Source organism: Sphaerodactylus townsendi, linkage group LG04, assembly GCF_021028975.2.
Source record: "Sphaerodactylus townsendi isolate TG3544 linkage group LG04, MPM_Stown_v2.3, whole genome shotgun sequence".
In the NCBI taxonomy this organism is placed as follows: domain Eukaryota; kingdom Metazoa; phylum Chordata; class Lepidosauria; order Squamata; family Sphaerodactylidae; genus Sphaerodactylus; species Sphaerodactylus townsendi.
In genome coordinates this window covers 109,655,026-109,665,506 of record NC_059428.1, presented here as the reverse complement: position 1 = coordinate 109,665,506, position 10,481 = coordinate 109,655,026, and the positions used below count along the sequence as shown (strand labels likewise).

The following is a 10,481-nucleotide window of genomic DNA, read 5'->3' as shown; positions in this document are numbered from 1 at the left end:
AATGGTGTACAGATACAGTCAAAAGACTGAAAATATGGGCAGCAATTTTTTAGAATCTAAGTTTCCTTTTTAAGGCAAGCATTTCTCAACACGTTTTTCTGGCATAAATTAAGATGCTCACTTCTTGGCCCAAAATGGTTCTCAATTAACCCCAAGGACTACATTCTCCAATCCAAAGCTACACATGTATTTGGACCAGGTGATGTGTAGTATGAAGAAGCAAAATACATGGCACACAAACTCCCCCCCCCACCCACCCAGTACCGCTTTACTTCAAAGGATATCATTCAGACACAGTCTGAAGGAATGGAAGAAGCACCGCCTGGGCTCCAGACAAGGTGAAGAAGAGCTTGGATTTGTACCCCACTTTTCTAGGCCAAAAGGTGTCTTAAGGCGGTTTACAAAGCTCCTTTCCCTCCCCACGACAGACACCTTGTGAGTTCGGTGGGGCTGAGAGAGTTCTGGGAGAACTGTGACTAGCCCAAGGTCACCCAGCAGGCTTCATGTGTAGGAGCGAGGAAACAAACCCAGTTCTCCAGATCACAGTCCTTTCCTCTTAACCATTACGCCACACTGAGAAGATGTAGGAATGGTCCCTTCTGAAAAACAGCAAGGAAGAATAAGGTTGGCTTTATGCCAGCGCGCTTCCCTTTCCAATCTCTCCAACAAAGAATCGCCTCCCAAAGTCCCGCGCTTTCTCTCCCCTCTTTCCCCCTCCCCTCAATTTTCCCGCCCATTCCGAAAGCAGCTGTGAGCTCCCTTCGCCAATGGTCGCTCAGCTCGATGAACCAAAACCCCTCCCCCTGCTCCCATTCCCCAAGAAAGGGTCGGGCAAATCGGGCAGGCATGGCGGGAAATGACTTCACAATGCCTCCCCTCTGCCCTATCACAAAAGCGGCGAGAGCGACAGCCAATGAAACGAGAGCCTCGTCGCCCCCCGCAGCCAATGGCAGGGCCGCAGCCTGGCGACCGAGAGGAGGGGTTTGTGTGGCCAAGGCAGGAATCTCCCCAGAGCACGTCCGTGGCAGCTCCGCCTCCGCCGGGTGGGTGCGCGGCCTGGAGCGCCCTCTTCCCGCCCTCTCGCCGCTGCCCGGCTGCCGGCCTCCCTCACTAGAGCAGCCATGGCGGTGGCCGCGGAGCAAGAGCAGCAGCAGTTCTACCTTCTTCTCGGCAACCTGCTCAGCCCGGACAACGCCGTCCGGAAACAGGCCGAGGTGAGCGGCGCCGCTTTCCCCTTCCTCCCGCCGAACCTCGTGACTCACGCGCAGCCGGCCTTCCCCTGTCAGCCGCCGCCGCCAATGCTGCGCGTGGTGCGGGGCCCGAGTGGGGGCCCACGTGCTCTGGGCAACAGCGGCCGTTAAAAACCGTTGGCCGAGCCTGGCTTCCTCTTTCGGGGGCCGGCCGCCGATTCCTCCCCACAAAACCCCGGATCTGTCTCCCTTTCGGCCTCCTTTCTTCCACCCACCACTTCTCTCAGCCATTCCCCTTACTTGACCCACCCGCTCCCCCGCCCTGTCGCTTCCTCCTGCTCTTCGTTCTTCAGCCACCCTGGTCAAAAGTGGGTCCCTCAAGGGGTGAAGCCTCGCCTCCCCCCCAGTTAATGAATCGATTTCCCCTTGTCCTTACTCACAACCCCCCTCCACGCACTGTCATCTCTTTCCTTCTGTAGTGATCACCTTTAAAAATTATCATTTTCTACTCCCTGACTATGATCTGCTGCTGGGAGATATGCCAACAAAGCTCGCCCCGCTCCTTGGGTTCCTCAACAAGTACGCCAAATGAATGGAAAGAGTCCTGATGCTTCGAGTGGGGTGACTCAGTATTGAGAGTCCCCATGGAAGTATGCCACCTTCCGTTAAGGTTCCCTGTGGCAGTGGATCCCCCATTTGGTCTGTTGACCTACTTTAAGAGAACAGATCAGCACAGATCAATGGCTCTGCAAAAACCTGGCAGCTGCTTCTGGTTCACAACCCCTAAGTTGGGAAACGCTGACCTGTGGGCCGGGACAGCATGAATGAAGAAGGTTGCGGTGTTGAGGTTATATGACTACAGTTTGATTCATAAAAATCAATCAGTGACATAGTAAATTGTCTAATATATCATTAAGGATGTAACTAAAAGTGTACAATGGTGAAGCAGAAGCTGTGACAGTTTATTTGATGCTTCTGTCTTATCTGTTTTGTTATCCATGCTGCACTTGGAAATGTCAATGCCCTTAGAGGGGTGGCTGTTCTGATTGCCCCCTCCTCTGAGGATCCCAGATTGAATTTGCCAAGCTGGCAGTGAGCCTGAGAGCCTGAAGAAGAACGGGTGTCATGAATGACACCTAGGTTCAGATAATTTGCTTCATATAAAGCTCTGGGGTGTGATTAAATTTGTTAGGCTTTCCTCTCTCTTGTATTTGAATATCGTTATAATGATACATATCTTTCTTTTGGGATATTTGTGCGAGATTCTCAGTCGGTGCCTGAACTGTGGGATGGTAGTCAAGTCAACCTTTATTGGCATATCATCATAAAAGACAGGCACGAAAATATCCATATATGATATAATAGATCTGAACAATTAGCTTCAGTACTATAGAAGAATTGTGGAATGGTAGTTCTGCCTCCTAAACATAGTATTTCATAATCTGTGGAATTCTAATCTCAATTCATGTGGTGCTGAATGAATTTTTTCCCCTCATTATTAGCTAAATCTCAGATCTTCAGAATTTCTCTATAATTAGTAAATTAGAACAATGCTGTCTACCCGCAGGGGTGCTTTAGATTCTTTATTGTAAAGACCTAGTTGGAAATCTCTGTTCCATTGAAATAACTGCCAGTGTCTGATTTGGCATTGTTTTCCATTGGATGGTTATGCTGGGGCTTTTATCACTTCAGTGGTCAGCAGAGTTCAGTGCATTCTTTCATAATGAACAATTGAATAAAAATACTGCCCTTAGTATTGCATTATAAAGCAGTACAGTGATTATTTTTCTTCACGTGATCCCTAGAGTCCATATTCACAGTCAGAGTTGTACATTTCAAAACAATCAACTCACTGAAAAAGCAGCAAGTAAGAGCTTCAAAAGTTTTCTTTCCTTTTGAACAAATAATATGGCTGGGACCTGAAGGCTTCAGTGCAGTTAGTTGCCATGTATTGTGAGCATAACATTAATTCCCTGCAAGTTGGGAGAGTGGTTAGGGAACATGTAGTGGATTGGAGGTGCTTGGATGTTCTGTTGATCACCTGTATATAGAAAGGTCTGTATGCATATGAATGCTGGCAGCTGATGACAGGAGGAAGGATGTTGCCTTTATAAATTTTCTGAAAGCATTTGGTGGAGCAAAGCGTGTTACTTAACATTTCAAAGATTATTCATTTTGGTGAGAGCTGTTTTGAGTAGAACAGTGTCCAGATTGATAGAGGTCTGGAAGACACCTGTAAAAATGAAAAATTATCACTAGCCTGCCAGGTAACAAAAAGGTCAGTCATGTTTAGCAGCGTTTAACTTATATAGAAAAATACTTGGTTTTTATTATACTTTAGTCTTTATCAGATACTCAGTTGTATCAGTGTTTTGCAGTTTGCACACTGCTAAGTTAATAATGGGTGATCAAACGTATTTTACATTATCTGGAATCTTTGTATTGTTTCCTTTATCGATTAAATTTCATTCAGGGCTCAAGGTGTCTTATGTAAAAATAATAAATAAATTTGGGAAACATGCAGGGCATCATAACTCTGAGGAAGCATCATTACTACATTCTAATCCTGGTTGGGGTTTTTATCCCATTTTACTCTTGTGAATGCTTATAATTAGATGTTTCTTTTCTTTGTCCCGTGAGGGCTTCAAATCTTTTCACTGTCCAGAGCAGAGAGGAAGGAGCTAGTATGTAAGCTGACGTGCATAGTGTTGACTGTGCAGTCCTAAACAGATCGACTCAGATTAGTCCTAATCAGTTAAATGGGGCTTGTTCTCAGGAGAGTGTATTTAAGATTGCAGCCTTGATCTGTTGCCTTGCAGTGTGCTCCTTGGTTTTTTCTGCCTGTACAGGGATGCTAGGTCCTATTGTTACCCAAGATGGAGACGCAGTCTCTCAATATAGTGAGGAATGTTTGCTTGGAGCAGACTGCTTACTAATATTGCAAGAGGCTGGGTAAGGAATCTTTAATACCAGTGTATACGAAGATCAGTTCTCAGAAGAAAATCCACAGAGAGGAATATAATGCAAATTGGATAGTCTTTATTGTAGGGATAAGGAGTTCACAAGCATTTGATTCAATTCAGCAGACATGCACATACAGAGTTCCTAAGATATAGATAGGTTGGAATATAGACTTGGAATAGAAAAAGGGAATGGGATATATGGGTAATACAACCTGACCATGAAATGAAGACGATCCAGAGTTCAGAGCCAAACAGTCAGCGTCTGATTCCAGGGGATGCAATGCGTTGGGCACAGCAACAAAGATGGAATGTGTCAATGGTACTGGACAAATGGTTTCAGGGTGTGATAGGATTTTTATATTGTGAAGCACAATCCTTGGGGGATGTCAGGTCAACCTAGGAGGTGTCGAGATGGATTGTTTGTGAAACAGTGGAGTGCTTTGTCAGGGGTCAAAAGAAGTTAGTTACAGAAGGGAGTATCTGGGTTAAGATAATTAGGGGAGGCAATGACATCAGCAGTCTTCTTGTGTCTGGAAATGAGTAGCCATTCAACAGGGCTACTATATCGTGTTGAGAACGTATTCTTCCTTGACTATTCATCTAAAAATGTCCTGACATGATAAGCAGGCTGAAAGCTTGAGAACCGGAAAACAATTCTTGTAGATCCATGGTGGCGAACCTACGACACTCCAGATGTTCATGGACTGCAATTCCCATCATCCCCTGCCAGCATGGCCAATTGGCCATGAGAATTGGCTCCCCATCTCTGCAACGCCATCATCACCCCTTAGGCTGGCAAGTGGGCAGGGGTACCTGTGAAGCACTCCCCCCCTCCCCTGCTATTCCAGAGCAGTATGGTAACATTATTGCAGAGAGAGGGTGACAAGGGTAACAGCTGTCTCCATGTAGGGGTACTGATAATTGGCTGTTGAATTTAATAACCTGTGTAATAGATGTCTATAGCTCAAAATGCTATAACTGTAAAAAAAAAAGAGAATGCTAACATATTTAGTGTTCAGAATTGCCATTTTATATTTCTGATCCCTGTGATGTTGTCCACATTATAATATTTCTCAGTCACTGTAGTATGAAGGGATATATGGAAGTAGCAGATCTTACCTTGGGGATAAAGATGATATAGTATTCCATGTTACTTGCCTTAAAAGATTAGGAAGTACAGTATGATTTAATACAACAGTGGCCATCAGGCTGTGGGCTCAGGGGCCCCAAAATGGGTAATGACTCTTGCAGGTAGCTTTCAAGGCCAGAAAGAAGGGAGCAGAGGCTTGATGACTAATTTGGAGTTGTCTTCTCATGATGTATGAAATATGGCCCCATGTTCTATAGCACTATATATTTAGAAATAATACAAGTTAAAAAAAAATCTAAACCTATTCAGTGTGTTTGATTTTGTGGGAGGGGTAAAGAAGCATAGTTACCTCTGCAAATAAGTCCCCAAAAGTGGAGCAGGTTTATAAATTTACTGACTTTTATGAGCGGGAATATAGTACCACTGTATGAAAGATGAAATCAGAAACTTGATTTGAACTTACTGAGAAAAAACTGGTATGTTTTTGTGTAAATTGTAACACATCTGCATGTTTGTAAATAATTTGTTAAAATTTGGTGGTGGGGTAGGATGGGGTAACATTTCAGAATTTTATTTAACAATTTGAGATATAATAAAATCACTTCTTGCTTCATAGATTTTTAAAGTTTTTAGGTGTAAATGTTGTAATTTGCTCTTTTATTACAGCAGATTCTTGACAATTTGATATTTGGTGTTGTAAGGGTACCATTTATCTTGTGAAGTGCAGAACTTTCATTTTATTATAACAAAGTTGTCTAATCCTATTATGTAAAACACTAGCCATGGTGGCAGTGATTCACTTCCAGCCAATTGCAATGCACAACTCACTTTCAGCCAATCACCATGTACATTCGGCTTGCCGGGGGGGTGGGGCTTACATGAACAGGTAAAAAACAGCACAAACAAAACAGCAGAATGGGGCAGTTACTCACACACATGCTCACCCTTCTCCCCCATTGCTGAATAATTACAGTGACTATACCAGGGGTCGGGAACCCGCGGCTCGCGAGCCGCATGCGGCTCTTCCGCCACTGTTCTGCGGCTCCATGAGCGGATCCGCGGGCCCCATCTTCGCCCGCCCTGCAGGCAGCAGGGCGGGCGCATCCCTCGCCCGCAGCCGGCCAGGCCGTGCCGTGGGCTTTGCCTCCTGCCCGCCCCGCTGCTTGCGGGGCAGGTGCTCTCCCGGCGGCCGGCCAGGCCGAGCCGCCGGGCCCATCTTCGCCCGCCCTGCAGGAAGCAGGGCAGGCGCATCTCTCGCCCGCGGCCGGGCAGGCCGTGCCGTGGGCTTTACCTCCTGCCCGCCCCGCTGGTTGCGGGGCGGGCGCTCTCCCGGCGGCCGGCAAGGCCAAACTGCCGGGCCCATCTTTGCCCGCCCTGCAGGTAGCAGGGCGGGCGCATCACTCGCCCGCGGCCGGCCAGGCCGCGCCGCGGGCTTTACCTCCCGCCGACTTTGCTGGTTGCGGGGCTGCCGGCCCCATCCTCATCTGCCCTGCAGGCGCGGGGGCGGGGGGGGACGGTGAGTGGGCGGGGGGGGAGAGCGAGCGAGCAAGTCGGCGCAGGAGCAGACGGGGGGGCGAGCGACTGGGTGGGGGGTGGGGGTGGGTGAGCCAAATGGCTCTTTGAGGGGAAAAGGTTCCTGACCCCTGGACTATACTGTCTTCAGTTGCCTAAGGAGGAGCAGGCACACGTGTCAGCCAGACTCTTTTGGGAGGGTCATGACTGCTGGCAGTTAGGTGTTCCGTGGTAATACAGGTGTCTGAGAAGAGAAACAGGCATTTGGGAAGAGGAGGAGGGAGCTAGTGACTTGGGACTGAGGAGGGGAGGAAAGGCAGGAGGGGTCACCCCCCCTTGCATGGGTGAAGTGGGGCCAAGGGGACGCAAAGGCAGGTTGGCCCCCTTGGTGGGCACCGTTTACCCATCAACAGTTTTCTAGTGTCCATTGTATATGCTTACTGCTAGTCCTGATATAAGTACTAAACTGTCATGCTGTCAGGCAGATTTAAATTCCATTTATTTAGAGTATATAGAATAGTTCAACATTGGTACTTTATTTCTAACTTATTTCTGATCTCTTCCTTTGTAGGAAACATATGAGAACATACCAGGCCAGTCTAAGATTACATTCCTTTTACAAGCTGTCCGAAATGCTACTGTCGCTGAAGAGGTATCTGTTTTTCAAGAAACTTTTGATAAACAACTAGGAAGCATTTACAAGGGTGACGATAATCCCAGAGTCACAGAATAGGTTCATATCGCAAGTAGTAATGAAAGGGAATGTATGGCTAGTATGCTGACGCAGTAGTCTTCAGTGCTTCTCAGACCAAGGGCCCATCTGTAGCCAAGTTCTTAAGCTTGTATCATGTCTGCATGTGTTGTCATGGTGCTGCTGATGTGATCCAGCTCATGTCAGGGCAAGACCCAGTCATGGTGCTGCTGATGTGACCCAGCTCATGTCAGGGCAAGACCCAGAGCTAATTCCCAACAGTGTTCTGGACATCAAGTTATTGGGGAACTGCTTCTAAGTTGCACACACTGGCTCCATCCAGATGTAATGTTTAAGCATGGTTTGGCACTGTGAGAATGAGGGTTAAGCTTACATGCTCTTTACTGTTTCTACCTTGGATCCTCCACTCTAGTTTCTTCCTTCCAGCCCTTCTTCCCTAATTTGCATCAAAATACATGTTGGCATGACCATGTTGGGAAAACCATGGTCTCTTATGTGAGATTTCCAGTTCTTATCTACAGGCAAACTACAATTTTCCTAGTTCACGTGTAGTGGAAAACGGTGACATGCTGTGAACCAGGGAGGAAAAGGAGCAGACACTGCATAAGGAGAGAAGGAAGCCCGAGTTTCATTCACATAATGCTGAATTGTGTCTTTATCCCATCTGAACCAAGCCACCATATTTTCAGTGAGCTGCTCGGTTTTCAGTTCTTCTAAGAAACGCCAAAATAGCTTTCTAAAGGTCAAAATACGGCATTTGATAGGAGTAGAGAGCCATAGGAGTTGCTGATCAGAAGCACTCTAAAATAACTGGTGTGATGGTGCCTTGAAAAACCTTGTTGTCACACAGCAGAGCATTAAGAAAATTTTGCTAGCCAAACCTCCTTATCGTTTGTTGACTGTGCATTAACTCATCATTTTCCCTGACTAATTAACCAAATGTTGTTAAAAGCATGGAGAATTGCGTACATGTTGGCATATTATATGCAGTTAAAATCATTTTTGTGAAGAACATGTGATCACTTTGACACTTGTACAAATGAATCTGTCATATTTTATTTCTGTCAGACAGCAGCTGCTTCTGTTGCTAGAATACGGCCATCCCTGTGTCCCCTGACAATCTAGTTCCCCTCACCAAACAATGAGTTGATGGCTCCATTTTCTTTACTTTCCCTGTGGGTGGGGTACTCGTCTTCCATAACTTGGCTACTCTTTTCGCACAATTGCATTTTAGCCATCTCTTCTATCATCCACTACAGCACTCAGTTAAAATTTAGCATGCATCTGGTGTTTATTCAAGCACCTCCATTCTGATTCCCGTGAAATCACCAAAAATTTATGTGGGTTTAGTCATAACAGAACCCTTTGGTTGATGTCTGATCCTTCATATTGGTGTATTTAGAAAATGATGTATTTCCATTTATTCATTCAGAGATAAGTCAGTTTGCTCTAATTACGGGTTTGCAGTTTTAAGCTTGGATCATATGAATGAGTTCTGTGTACACAAAATAGTCTTTGCCATGCCTGTGCATTTCCTCTTCCTCAAATAAATGTATAACACAACTGTACTATGTTCATCTTATTCTCCTTAATATTAATGTGAGTAAAGCTTAGAAACTGTTCATTTATTTATTTCATTCGATTTCATAGTTTAGAGATGGTTTTTCAATGTACACAGTCCTGAATTGCCAAAAAGGATTTGTGTTAATTCCGGGAAGTTCTCTAAAATAATTCCAGGGTTGCAGTTCCTCAGCTGTAGCGTCAGTTGCCTTGCATAGTTCTTATACACTGTGGAGTGCAGTGGTTGGGGGAAAATAGCATGATGACTAAAGATGCCAAAAATAGGTGTGGCACAGTTAGCCCTTTGGCTCAACTGCTTGGTTTTTGTGCACAGCTATATAGGAAAATAACATTACAAAGAACTGAAGTGGAGTATATGTTTGTCTTTCTCTTCCAAAGCAACCATGCTAACATCTCTCTCTCTTAATAGGCTAGGCAAATGGCTGCTGTCCTTCTACGGAGGCTTTTGTCAGCTTCTTTTGAAGAGGTTTATCCAACTCTGCCCCCGGAGGTTCAGGCTGGCATCAAAAGTGAACTGCTCTTGATTATTCAAATGGAAACACAGTCTAGTATGAGGCGAAAAATTTGTGATATTGTAGCTGAACTTGCCCGGAACCTAATAGGTAAAGTTATTTGTCCTGTCCAAGAAAAGTTAGTTGAAAATTAACATTTTAGAAACAGTAATTTTCAGTGATAAACTGCTAACCGTGGTCATATGCACTTTGCTTTTCTAAGAAAGCTTTCCTCACTGAGATTATTTTTATTAGCATGTAGCGATATGACAAGGAAAGTGGCAGATCAGATCACTTTTAGAACTATTCCATGGTGTGCTTCCCAGTACAGAGAAGAATCTGTTCTATACCCTAATTAATTTTCTACTCCCAAAGAATAGGACACAAAGTACAACTTCTCCTTGAAGAACTAGTAGAATGCACTCACTTTATTTCTTAATTCTGATGTCTTTGGGTCTTTGCTAAATGCCCTGCTCTGATTCAGCTGACTACTCGTTGAGACTAAAGTACACTTAAGAGAAAATCAAGTTAGTTGAAATTCATATTTACTTATGTGGTGTTCCTGGGTAGGATATCTTTATACAATCCCTTTGCATGGATAATGTTTCCTCAAAGGAAATAAAGTAGGCCAGTCTTTGCCCGGAGTTGGTGTCTTTGTTGAAACAACTTTGTATTAGAGTGTGTAACTGTTGCATCTCCAGTCCTTCATGCCTTACCTACTATAGCAAACAATATTCTGGTTTTGTCCCATACCACATGAAAGAATCAAGTTATAGATCCACTGAATATTGGTGTGTTTTTAGTGCAACAGGTGCGGATTTACTCAGTACTGGTAGACTTTTTGAAAATAATTCTGCAAGATATGATGAGCTCATTGCCAGAATGAGAATGTGCTTCTCTCAGAGTCTACAGAACATGCAAGGAATTTCTGTATGAATGGAA

General features: G+C 45.0%; 1 protein-coding gene across 1 annotated transcript in view; it reads left to right on the top strand.

Moving 5' to 3' along the window:
• Positions 1-1,000: 1,000 nt before the first annotated feature.
• The window catches only part of IPO5 (importin 5), a 40,097-nt gene continuing 30,616 nt past the window's right edge, over positions 1,001-10,481 (top strand). The window contains exons 1-3 of the mRNA XM_048493943.1: positions 1,001-1,214; positions 7,327-7,407; positions 9,458-9,650. Of these exons, the coding sequence (XP_048349900.1) occupies positions 1,122-1,214; positions 7,327-7,407; positions 9,458-9,650 (367 nt within the window). The 5' untranslated portion in view covers positions 1,001-1,121. The remainder of the gene's footprint in view (positions 1,215-7,326; positions 7,408-9,457; positions 9,651-10,481) is intronic.